The 19,641-nt window shown below is 46.1% G+C and overlaps 1 protein-coding gene and 1 long non-coding RNA gene across 3 annotated transcripts; both read right to left on the bottom strand.

Moving 5' to 3' along the window:
* Nucleotides 1-4,485: 4,485 nt before the first annotated feature.
* LOC308573042 (uncharacterized protein) lies at nt 4,486-6,467 on the bottom strand. Of its 2 annotated transcripts, none has more exons than XM_081169717.1 (2): nt 6,314-6,467; nt 4,486-5,535 (listed from the first exon to the last, which is right to left on the bottom strand). In XM_081169717.1, the coding sequence occupies exon 2, from the start codon at nt 5,523-5,525 to the stop codon at nt 4,599-4,601; it is 927 nt and encodes a 308-aa protein (XP_081025843.1). In that variant the 5' UTR covers nt 5,526-5,535; nt 6,314-6,467; the 3' UTR covers nt 4,486-4,598. The 2 variants fall into 2 exon arrangements, with proteins under 2 accessions (XP_081025843.1, XP_081025844.1); XM_081169718.1 differs by lacking the exon at nt 6,314-6,467 and adding an exon at nt 5,646-5,782.
* A 3,964-nt stretch (nt 6,468-10,431) lies between these two features.
* On the bottom strand, nt 10,432-12,241 carry LOC308573389. Its single transcript, XR_014002069.1, has 2 exons — nt 11,899-12,241; nt 10,432-10,940 (listed from the first exon to the last, which is right to left on the bottom strand). It is a non-coding gene; the product is annotated as an uncharacterized lncRNA (long non-coding RNA).
* Nucleotides 12,242-19,641: the final 7,400 nt, after the last annotated feature.

The raw sequence follows: 19,641 nt of genomic DNA, 5'->3' as shown, positions 1-19,641 counted from the left end.
GAAAAGCCAAATCGAGAATCTTGCTCGGTGGAACAGCAGGGCAGAAGGGAAGGTGGAAGGACGTTTGGTTGGGTCTTGGTACATTTATTTCAGTCAAGGGAGGAAACAAGTAGTCTGGTGAGACTGCTGGTTGAAAGAACGAAGAGCCGTCAGGTTTACTACTCCTGCCAAGCAAAGCGATTCTGAGGACAAGTTTACATGTGGTCACTATGCAGACATAGGGCTAAGTAAAGGAAGGCCCAGAGCTAACTGGAAGAAGCAGGGAAGAAGGAATCAAAGTCTGAGGAAACGCTCTAGAGGACGTCAAGTGGCATCTCAAGAAGGAATCAGCAGGAGAAGAAGAGAGTTTCTGTCTGCCACCCCTCACTGGCTCAGGTAACATATTTACTTAGAACACTTTTCACCTGCCTCTCTCCACTTTCTGGTCTTGGGTTTGTTTCATTGTTTTACAATGTTCCTTCTATTATTTCTAATGGGAGGGGAAATATAGGTGCCACTTCCAGAGCTGTTGTACATTTCACTCTGTTTTAGGGGCATGTATTGGGAGGACGACAGAGGATGAGATGGTTGGACAGTGTTCTCGAGGCTACCAGCATGAGCTGCGGGAGGCAGTGGAAGACAGGAGTGCCTGGCATGCTCTGGTCTATGGGGTCATGAAGAGTTGGTCACAACTAAACGACTAAACAACAACAACAACATTGGGAGTAGGACCCTCTGGATGAAAGCATTCTTTTTCTTTTTTTAGGTCCTCAACATAGTATTTTATTTTGTTCGCATACACTATGCCCTAAACTCATATGGAATTGGTTCCAGCAGTTCTGGCTCCTTGCCATTGTTTCTCACAAAGTGGGCGTCTCTTGGAGGAGCAGGCTGGCGTTTTAGTTCAAACCAAATTCCCTTTTCCTTTCCTTCTATTTTCTTTCTTTCGTTTTCTTTCACACGCTGCAAGAAGCTGTCTCTGCTCTTTGAGTGTTTAATATGCTCAATTCGCACATTAACTCTCTTGGCCAGAATCTTGCCCTTAAATCTCTTGTTCACAATAATGCCCACAGCATGCTGGACCCTCTGGATGAAAGCATTATTTTGATCTCCCCCCCCCCAGGCCACCCCATTTTATCTTCTGCAAGGGCCACTGAGGTTTGTGTGGCAGCTGGGAGAGGCCCTAGGAGGTTGGATCTCCTGCTCCAAGGCTAGACCCACCACCCTCTCTCTCCTCCCTTTCTCCCTACCCTCAAAAGAGGAGGTTGGTACTATCCTATGGGCACTGGGAGACCCCACCCCACCTCATGAGCAACCTAAAGGAGCAAGCCAAACTCCCCGAGTCTGGTTGAGCTTTCTAGAGTGGCAAAACCACAACAGCATTCGTTGTCTTTCCATGCATGATGGCCAAGCCCAATGGTGTGGGGCAGGAAAATTGCTCCAGCAACCTGGAGTTCTTGCTCTGATTGGGCCAGAACCAGCTCTGGTGCTATCATGCCATGGTGATTGTGCTGGCTTGGGATCCAAGAGATCCCAGGCTGGTTCAGTCCCAGTCTCCCCCCTTCTGAAATCCACATTTGGTGTTTTCTTGTGGTTACCACCTGCAGGGATCCCTTTGGTGTGACACTGCTTCAGGTGGAAGGGAGATTTTCACTCCACAGGTAGCAGCTGATGAGAGGCCAATGGAGGTCTGCAGAGTTGATGGAAGGACACCTTCACTTAATCCATCACTGCCAGTGTGGTGTAGTGGTTAAGAGCGGTAGTCTCATAATCTGGGGAACCGGGTTCGCGTCTCCGCTCCTCCACATGCAGCTGCTGGGTGACCTTGGGCCAGTCACACTTCTTTGAAGTCTCTCAGCCCCACTCACCTCACAGAGTGTTTGTTGTGGGGGAGGAAGGGAAAGGAGAATGTTAGCCGCTTTGAGACTCCTTAAAGGGAGTGAAAGGCGGGATATCAAATCCAAACTCTTCTTCTTCTTCTTCTGCTTCCTGTGGGTGAGCTCTCTAGTTTAACCCTGCTCTCTGTGAAGAGTTTTGTTTTATCTGTCCTGAATTTTCCAACATTCAGTTTCCTTGGATTTCTACGAATTTTGGCGTCATGAGAAAGGGAGAAAAGCTTTCTCCTTTCCCCATTCCAAGCAAAATTTTATAAACTTCAACCATGTCACTTCTCACTTGCTGTTTCTCTAAACCAGGGGTCAGCAAACTTTTTCAGCAGGGGGCCAGGCATAGGATTTTGTTCATTTCCCCCCAAAAAATATAGTCCGCCTCCCCCACAAGGTCTGAGGGACAGTAGACTGGCCCCCCTGCTGAAAAAGTTTGCTGACCCCTGGGCCCCTAAGCCAAACCGCTCACATCTGTAACCAATAAAGTTGTGGCCTGTTTGAACCCATAAACCAAAATACTTTGCGTCCGTGTGCTTTATTATTCCCCTGGGAACTTTGTGGCTCGGGTGCCTTAGCACGCAACAAATACTGTACATATACACATACAACTTTGGTGATAGCGATCAATCAGGAAGAGTAGACAGATTTTTATTCAGGGAGCGGCTGGCATATGTTTTCTCTTCGGACATTTAAAACCCCCTCTCCAGATAGTACATTGCTTTAGTAGGGTTATTAAATTTGCCATTTTGGGTCAATGGGAGTCATTTGTAATCTGGTCAGATTCCTAGACACTGTTAGCAAGGATGCTGAATGCATTCTGAAGCAGTGCATGCCAAGTCTATTTTTAACAGCTATCTTGGGCTGAGCGACAGAGTTGGTGCACCTGCTGTTGGACAATCAGACCATGAGCTATGAGGTAGTCTTGGTGCAATGGTGTTGCAGTCATCAGAGGTCCACGTTGGATGTTTTCATTTGGCGGGAGTTCTTTCCATATACTGTGGACTGCTGGGAAATTTTCAGAGGCAGCTGCTGGCTGCACCATGTCACATCTTTTCCAGACAGGGTTCCCAAAGTTTGAAGGGACCCCCAGGAATTCATCCCCCCTGAAATGCAGGAATCACAGCTAAGTTATCCCTGGCACGTGGCCACCAGGACTCTATTTAAAACCTCCAGCAGAGTGAATTTCAAGAATGGGGGGGGGGGATGAGAAACCCGGAGAACTGAAATGGTCAGATTTGAACAACCCGGTGGGTTTGCATGGGCCTGCAGCCTATGCATTCCTTCTTCCAAGCCCTCTCCCCGCCTCCCCTGCAACATTTTCATGAACTCTGAGCACATCCTGCTGACACTGAAATTTTAGTGCCTTGGTGGGGACGTGACCATGAACAGATCACCTGGGGACTGAGGAGTTTGGCCTTGCTTCAGTTCCCAGCTCCTTTGACTGTCACCTTGACTGATTTTTTCGATTATTATTTTTTTGCACTGTACCCACAACTGAAAGCAAATAAGAGGATAAAGAGTGCCTGAATGCTGGAACTCAGCAGAAAAGAGAGCAAAGGACTCTCTCTCTCTCTCTCTCTCTCTCTCTCTCTCTCTCTGTGTGTGTGTGTGTGTACATGTGTGCCCTCCAATGTTTGCAGTTCATCCAGGCTGCATAGAACCAAATAGAATGCAAAATTAAATAGGGGATCCTGCTTACACTGTGAATTGGAGGAAAGGGAGTTTGGGCATCTGCATGCAAACCCAGTGACTCTGCAGTCCTTAATACATAAAGCAAAGCACACCTATCTTTTGAAATTTGCACCTCTTTGAATTTTAGGACGCAGTCCTCCAACAACAACAACAAATGCACACCGGAGAAAAACCACAGAAAGTTGCCTTACTCCAGGACAGACCGTTGATCCAGCTAGCTCAGCGCTGTCTGCACTGACTGGCAGCAGCTCTCCATGGGTTCAAGCAGGGTTTCTTTCCCCAGCCCTACCTGGAGATGCTAAGGACTGAACCTGGGTCTTTCTTCATGCAGAACAAATGCTCTTATAAATGAGCTGTGGCCTTTCCCCTGTGGCCATCCATATCCTCCAACATGCTGGGAGGGTTTTAGCAATCTTAGGGCTGCCATACATCTAGATTTTCCTGTGCACTTCCGGGATTTCAAATGCGGAATTGACGTCTGGGGGAATTTCTGAAAGGCGGTGCTTTGTCCTTTTGTCCTGAATCTTAGGCAAGTAAAAACAAACAAACAACACAACACAACTTTTAGGGTTTCCTAAAAAAAAAGCTGAACAATTTTGGGGGTTTCCTAAAAGCTCAACAATCCGGTGGTTTTGAAATATGGCAACCCTAAGTGCAGCATTATTATTTTTTCTTTTACCCAATCAGTATTTTTTGAAGTTTCCAATTATTTTTAATGGATCTCCTGTTCATTTTACCCTTATATGTTGTCCTCTGCCTTTCTATATATTTCACAAAGATGTGAATTAAAAGTTTTGTAAATAAATAATTAAATGTGCCACACCAGGTTTGCCAGGCTGCCGGTCCACATGGTTACAATCATTTGCTGGTGTGTATGGCCGGTGTGAACCCACCCACTTCCCCAGCAATGTAGGGTAGTGACATCACCTTGAAATTCCATCAAGATTTTATTAAAAGGTCTTGATGACAAAGGAGCCGCGGTGTTTGTACATCAGTGTATAGGAGTTTTTAAGGTGGTGCTAACCAGATCATTGCGTTAATTCACACCTCTTTTATTTCATCAGGTGGTTCATCATGGTCTCCATCGGCACCATTGTCGAGAACTTCCACCTCGAACTCAGGTTGTGGTTCTTCCGGAAACCCATTTACTTCTTTCCATATGGAGTACTTCATATCCCAGAGAGCTTCCACCATGTCCCAGATGACCGCTTTTTCTTCCTGGAGGTCTTGGTCATTATCCCTCAAAGCTATATACTCTTCCCAGAGGGCCATTTTGTCTTTGGATATGGCCATGTCCTCTTCCCAGAAGGTTTTGTCCTTCTTCCAAAATGCCTTGCATTCCTTCCAGAAGGCGTTGTTCTTCTCTTCAATGGCTTCTATCTTCTCCTGGATGGATTTGTTCTTCTCACGCATGCCTTTGTTGGCTTCCTGGTACTCCTTGTTCTTAATCTGGAAGGCTTTGACAGCTTCTCGAAATGATTCATTCCTTTCCTCCAAGGTAACAATCTCCTCCTCTGTTGTCTTGATCCTCTGCTGGAGTGCCTCAATCTTCTCCTGAAAGGTCTTCATCTGGTCCTGAATTTCCTTCTTTTTGGTCTGGAAGGCCTTGATCTCAGCCATGAAAACCCTGCTCTCCTCTAAGAAGCTCTTGATCTCATCCATGAAGCCCTTGTTCTTCTTCTTGAAGGCATGGATCTCCTCCCACAAAGCCTTGGTTTTGTTATCTTCTCGGAAGGTCTGGATCTCCCTCCGTAGGCGTTGGCATTTCTTCCAGAATATCCTGATTTCCTCTTGAAGTGCATTTTTCTGTTCTCTCAGTTGGCGATATACGAACTGGCTCTTCAAGGTTCTGGGGACATGGTTCATATGGTGCCAGCTCTCCCGCTTTGCAGAAATGTCATTGTTGTTGCCCTCCAGATAATCTGCACGGTTAAGAGTGACATCCGAATGTTTCTCCCCGTCCTCCATCTGATCACAGCTGTGTACAGAGAAATACATGAGTGAGTGGCCTAGAAGGGGAGGTTGTGTTGCCCACTGACTCAGAGGATACAAACTCGGAGGAGACTGAGTCACCGCAAGGAACCTTACCTTCCAGCTTGGAAAGTGGAAACTTGGTTGCGGAGGAGGACCCCACCAGCAGCCCCAGTTCACACTAGGCGGGGAGCGATTGAGGTTCTCCAATCTCAGACCCCGATGAGTCTCAGGGTCCATTTGTGCAGCCATCACCCCAGGGTTTGGTGCACCTCTCCAAATGCAGGACCTTCTCAAGCCAGCCATTTCAGGAGGAAAGATCATGACAGGGGAATTCAGTGTTAGGGGCTGGTGCACAATGTATTGCAATGTATTGCTGGACCTTCCTGTTGCCACTGTGAGAACAGGCTGTTGGGTCCCTTCCAACCCTACAACTCCAAATTCTATGAAAAATGAGATTAGAGAAATCCATGGAGGATGAAGCAATCAGTGTCTACTACTGATGGAAGCTATGTTACCTCCTTTATCAAAGGCAGCATATATCTGAATACCAGTTTCTTGAGATCAGAAGCAAGAGAGAGCTCTTTGTGCTCATGTATTGCTTTTGGGCTTCCCAGAGGCTTCTGGTTGGCAACTGTGGGAGATTTGATCCTGGACTAGATAAATCTGATGCAGCTGGGCTCCCTTGATAAAGCCTTAGTGGCTTTGAATAACAAAAGAGAGAAAAGAACTGTCAAGATGCCTTAAATCCCTCCAAAATAAGTAAGCCTGGGACGTCCACTAACCTGCACCTCCTCCTCCTGCTATGATGAAGACCCCTTTGTTAAGAACTTCATCGCCATGGCAGCCTGAGAATATTAACAAAACAATGCCAGAACTTCTGCAGTTCTTCTGGTTCCGTCATTAGAATGCCAAGGTTGTAGCTGATGAAAATGGAACATGGGAAGCTTATTTTAGCTTATCTGCAGTCACACCATTGGTCAGTCTAGCTCTGTATTGTATACACCTACTTTCAGGTGATCACCAGGGAGACACCATGGATTGAAGCTGGGATCTCCTGCATGCAAAGTGAAAGCTCTGCCACTGAGATGCAGGATCCTTCCACAAGGGTGGATTTTTAAGAGACCAAAGGTAACACCACAATGAATGTGGAGAAGTGGCTGCATCAGGTATCAGAGAGCCAGTGTGGTGTAGTGGTTAAGAGCGGAGGACTCGTAATCTGGTGAACCGGGTTCGCTTCCCCGCTCCTCCACATGCAGTTGCTGGGTGACCTTGGGCTAGTCACACTTCTCTGAAGTCTCTCAGCCCCACTCACCTCACAGAGTGTTTGTTGTGGAGCAGGAAGGGAAGGGAGAATGTTAGCTGCTTTGAGACTCCCTAGGGTAGTGATAAAGTGGGATATCAAATCCAAACTCTGGTTTTTGCAGTGCTGGTGGAGTTTTTGCAGTGGGCAGAATGGGAAACCATAACAGGGTCACTAGCCGTGGGTGGGCTTCAACCCTACAGCTGTGCAACAAAGAGTTTGGCACCTGCTTGCTTGGAACCATGTGTTTACCTCAGGAACACCATGAGCCTAATTTATGAAAATGGATTCATTCTGCAGAACCAGTGGTGGATTTATGTATAAGCTAAACAAGCTATAGCTTAGGGCCCCACTCTCTTGGGGGGGTCCCCCAAAAATTTAAAGGAAAAAAACCTGGATGTACATTTCAAAAATATAAGATTTTTAAAAAAACATATGCACAGCAACACTGTTTTGCGTTGTTTGAGCTCCTATGATGTAAGTAATGGGCCTTGCCTGCTAGCCTGCCCCCTAAAAAAATCACTGGTTTGCTCATTTCTATATATAGGGTGCCTATGTTTGGTAAGATTGGGGGCACAAGGAGAAGACGACGACAGAGGGTAAGATGGTTGGACAGTGTTATAGAAGCGACAAACATGCATTTGACGAAACTCTGGGAGGCGGTGGAAGACAGGAGTGCCTGGCATGCTCTGGTCCATGGGGTCACAAAGAGTGGGACACATTCTGTATGGGCTGCTTGCACGGCAGCATGTGCAAATGACTTTAGATACCTATTAGGTCCATAGATTGCCATATAGCATATATTCGACACACACAAAAAAGCGGCAATTTGTTGTTGACAAAAGACAGCTGGACATATAAAGGGCCCCATTACCTTCAGTAGCTTAGGGCCTCATCAAACCTAAATCCAGCCTTGCGCAGACCCCATTGGAAATTCCAATAACCAGAATGCCAATCTAAGTTATGTGAAAGGAACAAAGCTTAATCATTGGCTAACAATGGCCATTCTTGTGGAATTTGTCAGTAGATTTGATGCCAGGAGTGGGGGACGATTTCCCACCCTAGTACTGTTTTCTGTTGTGGGAAACTTCCTATGGGCCTCATACCAGTGGTGGGTGGAGCCAAGGGAAGACGTGGGTGGAGCAACAATTGTGATTCTACAGTAGGACAGAGGCAGAAGTAGGCAGAGCAACAAATGGGACTTCAAATCCTCCCAAGTGTCCCTATTTTCCAGGGCTGTCCCTGATTTAGAGAAGTTATCCCGGTTTCTGATTTGATCGTGGAATTTCCCGCTTTTCCTTAGGACAACCCTATTTTCCTTGGAGAAATGATGGAGGGTATGAAGTTATGCAACCCCCAAGCCAAGGAGATAACTACACAACCTTTAGAAGACATCTGAAGGCAGCCCCATATAGGGAGGTTTTTAAATGTTTGATTCTGTTTTTATATATATGTTGGAAGCTGCCCAGAGTGGCTGGGGCAACCCAGTCAAATGGGTGGGGTATAAATAATAAAATTATGATGGGATGTCTCTATTTTCAGCAGAGAAAGGCTGGAGGGTATGGGACTGTAAAGTTGGCTACAATTTAACCACACCAAAAGCCAGTGGTTTCTGCACACACAGAGAGAGAACATGTCTCTATCTTCCATTCAGGCAAGCAAGAGGTATTACGTAAATGTAACAATACACTCCAGCTAGGAATAAAGCACTCAAAGAATATATGAAGCAGGGCTGGTGAGGCGTATGGTCTGTTTCAAGGCAAATCTAAAAAAATGTAGTATAAACACTGACAACTGGGAAACACTGATTTGCGAGCGCTCCAGTTGGAGAACAGCCTTTACCAAAGGTGTCATGGGCTTTGAAGAGACTCGAACTCAGGACACAAGGGAGAAACGTGCAAGGAGGAAGGCACCCTTGGCAAATCCACACCGTGATCAACTCCCGCCTGGAAACCAATGTTCCCACTGTGGACGGATGTGTGGATCCAGAATTGGCCTCCAAAGTCACTTGTGGACTCATTGTTAAAACCGTGTTCCTGGAAGACAATCTTACTCGGCTATGAGTGTTAGCCAAAGAAGAAGTAAGTCTGTGGAGAGTCCTGAGGATCACCATTTAGCCCCTGGGACTAAGTTTCTCCATGCCTGATTTATTAAAAGGTGCTGAGCGTTGACAGGAGACTCATCTTCCTCTCTCAGAATTACAATTTCCACAGTGGTTTAGCAGTCAATACTTCTTCCTGGGGAACTCTGGGAATTGTAGCTCTGGGAAGGAAACAGGAATCTCCAAATAACTCTTGACACCCTTTAATAAACTACACTTCCCAGGGTTCCTTGTGGGAAGCCATGGCTGTTCAAAGTGGTATGGCACTGCTTTAAATGTTCAGTGCAGATGGAGCCTGAGTATAAATAATGAGGGATAAATTACATTGTTGTGTGCATAATTCTGTGGATGAGATTTAATATACAGATAGCAATGGGTGATGGATGCTTCATGCTGTAGGAAAAAATAACAGAGGAGCCCTGCTGGAGCAAACCAAAAGCTTATCTAATCCTGCATTCTCCTTCCTCAGTGGCCAATCAGAAAACCTTCAGGGTGCACCAGCAGGTTTTATAGAGTAATAACTCTTTTCTACTCCTGCCCCACCACCGCCAACCCAAGTTACAGGTATTCAGTAGCATTCTGACCCTGAATGTAAGCACTCAGTTTAGCGATCATGGCTGTCTCTTTTGTGGCTTTGACTAACCTTGTTTCAAAGCAATCTAAGCTAGAGGCCATTAAGTACCTCTTGTGCGAGTGGATTTCATAAAGTAATTATGTGAACAAATGCTCTGGCCTTTTGTCTGCCCAGATTCCGCCACCCCACAGCTTTGCAGAATGACTGCAAGTTCTGGAATTATAAAGAAGGGAGGGGGAAAATCTATGCTTAAAATCTCCCTTTTGTGCGGGAACATGTTAAATTTTATAAATCTCAGAACTGGCTCCCCTTACAAGCAAGGGATATTTGGCCCCTGTTAAAGTGAGCTGCTTCAAGCGGTCTATTCCGTTTTCTTTTTCTCAAATACAGCAGCATAATGGAAAATATAGAGGAGGGGAAACTCGCACAGCTCCAATTCACACACATTTCCAAATAAAGCCACCTTTTAAAGGCATCTGCATTTGGCATTGTCTCTATTGCCAAATAGGTTACTATTCTCCTGCAAAGTCCTTTCTCCACAGCCCTTCAAATAATTCAGAGTGAACAAGTTAAGTTTTTCAGAAGCTGCAATGAACAAAGCCTTATGAAGCCACTTGGTCATGGAATATGATGAGGGCTCCTTCCACTCTGGTGCCATGACTAAGCAGACAGCCACCACAGATGGCTAATAAGAGATTTGCTATGAAGGTTCAAATACTGTCCCCAAAATGCATTCAAATAAGCCAGATCATAGAGTGATCCTCTGTCCAGTGATTGTCCTGATTTCTGGTTCCCCTCAGAATTTACTCACAGGAGTGCAGTCCCACCACCTATGGTGACAAAACCCTCTGGAGTTGCACCCCCTCCAACAAAGGGAGGCTGTGTGGTCTTGGAGTTACAATTCAGGTAGACCAGAGTCAAAAACCACCTGTGAAAAACTTTTAATGAATTTCCACGTACATTAGCTGACACCATCTTGTTTAGATGACCAGATTTTTTTGTCCACTGCAAGGGATCAATTGAGGGCTGATCCATAGATTTATTTTGCAATGGACATACTAATAGCTCCCACAGAACCTTTCTTCCCACTGGTCCATCTCCTTCTTCCAAAGTGCCATCTCATCTGTCCAGCTGTCCAGCTCTTCTTTCCAAAGCTCTGGTTCCTCTTTCAAGACATTCCTGATGCTCTCAAAGAGATCTGTGACCTTCTTCCAGAGCTTCATGTTTCGCTCCCACAAAATGGTGTTTCGTCCATCTGTGCGCTTGGAGAGCTCCCTCTTCTTTTGCCAAAATGCCACCAGCTTCTCTTTCCTGAATTTGTTTTCCTTCTTGAGCTTCTCAATGGCATCACCCAGAGCCTTCTCCTTGCTCTTAAAGTCTTCAGTCTCCTTATCCATCAGGTCCATTTGGCTCCAGAGTGACCACTTGCGATTCCTCAAAAAGAGAGATTTGCATTGACATTGACATACACAATTCCCACTCCCCCAATACAGATCTAGAACTAGGTACTGAAATTTAAATAGAAAAACAAAATAAATTCATCATTTCATTTTACCTATTGCATTTATATCCTATCCTTCTCAAGGTTCCTTATCTATGCTCAAGAAAGAAAGAAAAAAAGGTAATGGACGGTTAAGTCCAGTCAAAGCAAACTATAGGGTGTAGTACTCATCTCACTTTCAGGCCAAGGGAGTCAGCATTTGTCCACAGACAGCTTTTCGGGTCATGTGTCCAGCATGACTAAACCGCTTCTGGTGCAATGGAACACCGTGATGGAAACAAGAGTGCACGGAAATGCCATTTACCTTCCCGCCACAGCGGTACCTATTTATCTACTCGCACTGGCATGTTTTCGAACTGCTAGGCTGGCAGGAGCTGGGACAGAGCAACAGGAGCTCACCCCATCGCAGGGATTCAAACCGCCAACCTTCTGATCGGCAAGCCCAAGAGGCTCAGTGGTTTACACCACAGCGCCGCCTGCACCCCCCTATGTTCAAGTACAGCTGTGGTGGCTAACCTTTTTATGATTAGAAAGTCACGTAACAGCCCACTTGAATTATTTCAATCAGGCATCCCCAACCTTCGGCCTTCCAGATGTTTTGGCCCACAATTCCCATCATCCCTGACCACTGGTCCTGTTAGCTAGGGATCATGGGAGTTGTAGGCCAAAAGATCTGCAGGGCCACAGGTTGGGGATGCCTGGTTTTAATCAACAACCTCTTTGCAAAGGCAAAGAGGAATGAAGGCCTGCTACAAGCAGCCAGATCCATGACAGGTGCTGGGGGAGTGGGGTTGGCACTTCCTTGGACTTTGGGGGGGGGATCCTCATCTCACACCCTGCACCAAACACCAGCTGCAACACTATACTCAAATAAATATAACCTGTTCACACCTGCTAGGGCCTCTTGAGTCTTCCTTATGGCTGTGTTGACAAGTGACTCCTGGAAGCAGGGTGTTTGAAGATCACAGATCAGAGGCTCCAGGTGTCATCTATGTCAGCCTGGTGACAGGCTGTGTCATAGTAGGTCACTGGTAACTCAGCGCTGGAGCACTGTCCCCTGTTGGTCAAAAGGATAGTGCCCCAAAACCACCCAGGGACTTTGGGAGCCCAGTGTTTTTTCTGGAGCTGCCTCATCCTATGTCAGGGACTGGGCAGAAGACTGGGAGAAAACAGTAAAGACCTGATGAAGAGAGCACAGCAGAGGTTATATTTTCTTAGAATCCTCCGGAAAAATAATCTCACAAAGGACCTGTTGATGGCATTTTACCACTGTACTGTTGAGAGTGTATTAACTTATGGTCTGTGTGTGTGGTTTGGGAGCTGCACGGTCAGGAAAAAAAACAATGCTGTCCAGGGTTGTAAAGACTGCACTCTTCCCACCTTGGATCAAATCTATGCTTCCACGTGTCATAAGAAAGCTGCAGAGATAGTGCAGGATAGTACACACCCTGGAAATGATCTCTTTCAGCTTCTGCCTTCTGGAAGAAGGTACAGGGTTATAAAGACTAGGACTAGCCGGCTGAGAAACAGTTTCTATCCAAATGCGATTTTGGTTTTAAACGAAGTGTAAGGTAGTCTCTGTGGGAGTATATTGTATTCAATTATGGGGTATCAGAGTTTTTAGGGGGCTAACCAGGCTGGGATAGCTGGGATAGCAGGGATAGCAGGCTTGTTTGTTTTTGAATGTCTGATGTAGATTTTTTTTTCAATTTTGTTGTTCTGTATGGGACAATGACAATAAAGATTATCATATTGAATGGTGGAGATCACCTCCCCAGTCTGACTCTTCCAGAGGAGAAGAAGACAGTTTAGATTTACAACAGGGGTTTGAGGGAACTCACAGCTCAGAGGCACATGAGGGGGAAAGTTGGGAAACAGAGAGGAGGAGGAGGAGGAAGCACCGGGGGGACAACAGCTGATGGACATAGTGTTTTTAGAAAGCATTCCAGACCCTCCATCTCCCAGAACCTTGCGAGCCTTGAAAGTAGGAGAGCAAAGAGCTCAAAGGCAGAGGGCTGCAACAAAATGCAGCACCCGTGGTAGAGATGTTGAGCTTGATGAATGAGGAAGTGGAAGAGACGGGTGGGTGGGTGGGTGGATGTGGAGATTCACTTGGGACAATGCCATTATCCAAGAGGCTGGGTTTTATAGCCTCTCTCTGTAAATACTGAGTAGAAACTGGGCGGTAAGAACATTCCTTGTCTGTGTATGTTCCTGGGCAACCGGCCGTGGGAGTAGCTGGCAGCAGCCTGACACTCTATAAGCCAGTGATAGGGAACACCCAAGTTGGAGGACCAAACCTCTCTGTCTGGCTCTCAGGGCTGTCCCAAGGTCCCACACCTCACTGACTTTGCTTTCCACCCTCCTGAGTGCTTCTGCCTGGCTAGGAGGCATTCTTGAATGCTGATAATGCCTCTTGTTTGCTGGATGGAAGGTAGAGAGAAGAAGAAGAAGAGAAGAGTTTGGATTTGATATCCTGATTTATCACTACCCTAAGGAGTCTCAAAGCGGCTAACATTCTCTTTTCCCTTCCTCCCCCACAACAAACACTCGGTGAGGTGAGTGAGACTGAGAGACTTCAGAGAAGTGTGACTGGCCCAAGGTCACCCAGCGGCTGCATGTGGAGAAGCGGAGACGCGAACCCGGTTCACCAGATTACGAGACTACCACTCTTAACCACTACACCACACTGACTCTCTGTGGTGGGCACATGTAGAAGCTGGCCTACTATGCAAAGGGAAAAAGAACTGGCTTTTGTTGCCCTGCCCAGGTGGCCTCTAGTAGGTTGCCCAAAAGGGATTCCAACCCCTGCTCTGGAAAAGGTTCCCTACCCTTCCTTCATAATACTAGAACTTGTGGACATTCAATGTTGGAAGATTCAGGAGAGATAAAAGAAAGTACAGCTTCATTGCAGGGCAGAGATAAACTATGGAACTCTCTGCCGCAGGAGGCAGCGATGGAGACCAACTTGGATGGCTTCAAAAGAGGAATGGACAAACTCATGGAGGAGAAGACTATGCATGGCTACTAGCCAGGATGACCATGCTCTGTCTCCACAGCTGGAGACAGAAATGCTTCTGAATTGCCAGTTGATGGAAACTGCCAGAGGGGAGAGCGCTCTTGGGTCCTGCTTACTGGCTCCCCGCTAGGGCATCTGATTGGCCACTGAGAGAAAAGGATGCTGGACTAGACGGGCCATTGGCCTGATCCTGCAGGCTCTTCTCATGTTAGGGAACATCAGCAGTTTTTAGCTGTTTGTTGTTGTTTGGTCATTTAGTTGTGTCCGACTCTTCGTGACCCCATGGACCAGAGCACGCCAGGCACTCCTGTCCTCCACTGCCTCACGCAGTTTGGTCAAACTCATGCTGGTAGCTTCGAGAACACTGTCCAACCATCTCGTCCTCTGTCGTCCCCTTCTCCTTGTGCCCTCCATCTTTCCCAACATCAGAGTCTTTTCCAGGGAGTCTTCTCTTCTCAGGAGGTGGCCAAAGTCTTGGAGCCTCAGCTTCAGGATCTGTCCTTCCAGGGAGCACTCAGGGCTGATTTCCTTCAGAATGGATAGGTTTGACCTTCTTGCAGTCCATGGGACTCTCAAGAGTCTCCTCCAGCACCAAGTTTTTAGCTAAGCATCCCAATACCTTACTGAGTTGGACAATGGGAGTGAAGGGGGCGGGGGACATAGACACAGCACTGTGCAGGGTGGAGAGGTTTAACACTCCAAATTCAACCCACTGCAATTCCTGGACTGCAATTCCTGCATTGCAGGGGGTTGGATTAGATGGCCCTTGGGTTCATGTCCAACTCTGCAATTCTTTGATTCTGTAATTCTATGTATGCAACTGCCCACCAATAGAATTATCCAGGTGTTATGTACTGAGCTGAATTCTAGAACAATAGGATCCAGAATGCAGCAGTCTGATTGGTCCGCAGGAGCCACCCAGTGCAGCTGAAGGTGGAAGTGAATCAGTGACCTGATTGGCCTGCAGGAGCAGCCAATCATGCTTCTGGAGGAAGTGAATCCGCAACCTGATTGGCCTACAGGAGCAGTCCGGATTAGCCAATCACGCGGGGCCCATTGTGTAAATAATGTATATATAGCTAGACATTTTGGGGGAAGTTTCATTCATTGCTACTATGAGCTGAATAAAGAGCATGGAATTCACTCTCGACTCTGAGTATATTTCACCAGGCAACTTATCAAAACAAAGAAACATCACACAGTGTTTGAAAGTACTGTAATAAAAACAATAAAAGAAGCATTAAAGCACCCAACAACATAAAAGTTTCCTTCTGGCACAGGCAAACACCTGGCAACTGAACTTAAAGCTAGGCCAGAATATAATGAATTTAAAAAGATGTTTAGATATCCCAAAAACCCTGAAGCATTTCTGCTAGGTTTGATGGAAGAGGAAATTGCGAAGATAGACCAAAGACTATTTATCTACGCCACAGTAGCAGCGAGAACTTTAATGGCCCCAAAGTGGAAGTTACAGGAGTTACCAACGATTGTGGAGTGGCAGGTGAAGATGATGGACTTTGCAGAATTGGCCAAGCTGACCTGCAGGATTCGAGACCAGGAGTAAATTTATAGTATATTTGAATAATAATTGCAAAATAATTGCAAACATTTCAAGACACTAGCAGGATTGAAATAAACCCTACAAGGTGGAAAATAGAGTTAAAGAGCTAAAATGTGAGATAGGACTTGAAAGCGGAAAACCTGCTAAAGGGACGGAGGGAAGTCATAGGCTTGGCAGAGCAGAAAGGAATTGTGTATGTCATTGTATTGTTGAAGGATATATATATATATATATATATATATATATATATATATATATATGATAGAAGAGCTAAAGTATAACATTTGATTAAAATCAGCTTAAACCAGTGAAGGCCAAGGGTTCGTTTTATAACGCAAGGTCAAAGTGCATTGTCAGGATGGGTATTCTGTCTGCGTAAGACATTCTGAGATGCTGGAATGCTGATTGGGTGTTGGATAGGAGGGCAATGAAATGAACATTTTGTTGCAGGCCATCACTACACCAGGTGATGTGGGTGGCGCTGTGGTCTAAACCACTGAGGCTCTTGGGATTACTGATCAGAAGGTCAGCGGATCGAATCCGCCCGATGGGGTAAGCTCCCGCTGCTCTGTCCCCGCTCATGCCAACCTAGCAGTTCAAAAGCACACCAGTGCAAGTAGATAAATAGGTACCACTGTGGAGGGAATGTAAACGGCATTTCTGTGTGCTCTGGTTTCTGTCACTGTGTCCTGTTGCACCAGAAGCGATTTAGTCCTGCTGGCCACATGACCCAGAAAGCTATGTGTGGCCAAACGGCGGCTCCCTTGGCCTGAAGGCGAGATGAGTGCCGCAGCCTCATAGCCGCACTTTGACTGCACTTAACCGTCCAGGGGTCCTCTTCCTTTTTACCTTACACCAGGTGGCAGTGAGTTCCAAAATTTCAATGCATGTCATACAAACGGGGACTTACCCTTTCCTGTTCTGAATACCCTGTCAATCAGTTTCACTGGATAACCTTCACCATAGAAACATGGACCTGGGTCTTTTGGGGGGGGAGAGGTCCAAACTTCACATTCAAAGCTAACAATTGAGAAATTGGTAAAATTCAAATATTTGAGGAGATTCTCCTTTTCTGCCTAAGACCCGTGCCATTGCAATCAGGGCTGGATTTAGGTTTGATGAGGCCCTAAGCTACTGAAGGTAATGGGGCCCTTTCTATGTCCAGCTGTCCTTTGTCAACAACAAATTGTCGCTGTTTTTTGTGTTGAATATATGCTATATGGTAATTTATGGATCTAATAGGTATCTAAAGCCATTTGCACATGCAGAATGTAGGCACCCTATATATAGAAATGAGCAAACCAGTGATATTTTAGAGAACAGGATAGCAAGTGGGGCCCATTACTTACATCACAGGCGCCTAAGCAACACAAAACACAGTTGCTGTATGTAGGTTTTATTTTATTTGTTTTTTATCTTATATTTTGGAAATGTACATCCAGTTATTTTTCCTTTAATATATTTTGGAACCCCCAAGAGAGTGGGGCCCTAAGCTATAGCTTGTTTAGCTTATATGTAAATCAGGCACTGTTTGCTGTAAATAAAGGTAAAGGGACCCCTGACCATTAGGTCCAGTAGCGGACGACTCTGGGGTTGTGGAGCTAATCTTGCTTTATTGGCTGAGGTAGCCGGCATACAGCTTCCGGGGCATGTGGCCAGCATGACTAAGCCGCTTCTGGCAAACCAGAGCAGCGCACGGAAATGCTGTTTACCTTCCCACCAGAGTGGTACCTGTTTATCTACTTGCACTTCGTGCTTTCGAACTGCTAGGTTGGCAGGAGCACGGACCAAGCAACAGGAGCTCACCCCGCCGCGGGGATTCGAACTGCTGACCTTCTGATCGGCAAGCCCTAGGCTCTGTGGTTTAACCCACAGCGCCACCCGTGTCCCTTTTGCTGTAAATACCCTGGAGTAAATTACAGTAATTCACAAGACAGCTACACAGAGCAAATGACTGCAAATCTTGGCTTGCAGGTAAGATACACAAGGTGTCCCCTGCTGCTTGTTGATGTAACATTTCAGTGATCCTCTTGATGCAGTGTTAACATGTTTATCCGAGCGACCCCCACCCTGGCGTGACATTTATCGCATGCTGGTATCTACTGCTGCTAAACGTTTAGCTCAAAAAGGCTCGTTTGATGCATCTCCACATTGGGCCCTACACTTAACGAGAGCCTGTCACAAGGTGGTTAAGTTCAGCAAATTGAGTGATCTTGACAGCTGTCTTGTTCTGTAGCTCTTTTCCCAGGTGTTCCGGGCATGATAACCGGATCTTTGCTTTCACTACAAAAGTAAACTGAATTACAGCAAGAGAGAGAGAGAGAATGAGAGAAAAAGAAACAACACTGGGTGCTGTCCTGGCTATTGACACTACCATAACCTTTGATCATTAGTACCAAGGCACCAAAATCCATCCCCTTCCATTTTGGCTCAGTGGTAGAATCCATGCTTCATGGGCTGAAGGTCGCAGGTTCAATCCCTGGCACCTCCAGTTAATAATAATAATAATAATAATAATAATAATAATAATAATAATAATAATAATAATAATAATAATAATAATAATAATAATAATATATTTACACCCTGCCCACCTGGCTGGGTTTCCCCAGCCACTCTGGGCGGCTTCCAGAAAATTATTAAAATACAATACAGTGGTACCTCAGGTTATGAACTTAATTCATTCCGGAGGTCCTTTCTTAACCCCAAACTGTTCTTAATCCAAAACGTGATTTTGCTAATGGGGCCTCCTGCTGCTGCTGCACCGCTGCCACACGATTTCCGTTCTCATCCTGGGGCAAAGTTCTCAACCCGAGGTACTACTTCTGGGTTAGTGAAGTTTGTAACCCAAAGTGTTTGTAACCCAAAGCGTTTGTAACCCGAGGTACCACTGTAATTCATCAAATATTAAAAGCTTACCTAAACAGGGCTGCCTTCAGATGTCCTTTAAACATCAGATAGTTGTTTATTTCCTTGACATCTGGTGGGAGGGTGTTCCACAGGGTGGGCGCCACTACCGAGAAGGCCCTCTACCTGGTTCCCTGTAACCTCACTTCTTGCGTTGAGCGAACTGCCAGAAGGCTCTCGGCGCTGGACCTCAGTTTCCGGGCTGAACAATGGGGGTAGAGATGCTCCTTCAGGTATACTGGGCCATGGCCATTTAGGACTTTAAAGGTCAGCACCTTTAAAACCCTAAAGCTGGCTGACACGCCTACCTTAAACCCTAGGGACCCAATACCAGTCAATGTAGACAAGGAGTGGAGAACCTTTGACTCTCCAGCTTGTTGCTGAACTACAAGCCACAGAGGCAAAAATGGCCACAGCAACAGATGTGAACCATAGGCTGGTTTCTTTTTTGCACACACCGCTCTTGTCCTCCATTCAGGCAAGCAAAGGGCATTCCCAGAACTCAGGGACACATTCCAGCAGGGCAAAAACTCATCCGAGTTGCCAAGCAAGGGCCAGTAATGGGTGCGTTCTGGGCAGAAGGGGTGTGGCTTAGAGAGAGCAGAGAAGACTGGAGACTATATTTGGACCCTGGGCTTGGATTGGATAGCCATCTGTCAGGGATTCTTTAACTGCAATTCCTGCAGGAGTTTGGACTGGATGACCCTTGGCAACCCTTCCAGCTTTCCAGTTCTCTGACCCTTTTTACTTCTCAGCCGGAAGCTCATGGTCCCTTTGCCTGCCTGTGCAGCCTGATCACAGCTCTTTTTCAGCCAGCTTCGTTCTTTCTTTTCTTTCCTTTTTGTAAAAGAAAAAAAAAAGGAGTAAAATCCAATTTACTAAACTAATGAAGGGTACTTCGCGTGGCTTTCTTTGTATTCCCGACGCTTTGCATCGACAATGGTTTATAAGATGCATCAAAAGGCATTTGCAGGGGCGTAAGGCACTAAATTAAAATCCAGTTGTAAGCAATTTGCTTGCAAATAAGCAATAGCTGCTCCCAGACCTACTTCCCACATTATGAGAAGAAAGGGTATATTGTTTTCTCAGGAAGTGAACATCCAGGCAAACATGTGGCCTCATCCTTCTATTCTTTATCAGCAGAATG

The sequence above is a fragment of the Podarcis bocagei genome, assembly GCF_964188305.1.
Source record: "Podarcis bocagei genome assembly, chromosome: 14".
In the NCBI taxonomy this organism is placed as follows: domain Eukaryota; kingdom Metazoa; phylum Chordata; class Lepidosauria; order Squamata; family Lacertidae; genus Podarcis; species Podarcis bocagei.
Note: the sequence above shows the minus strand (reverse complement) of the source record. Positions and strands in the feature narration are given on the sequence as shown.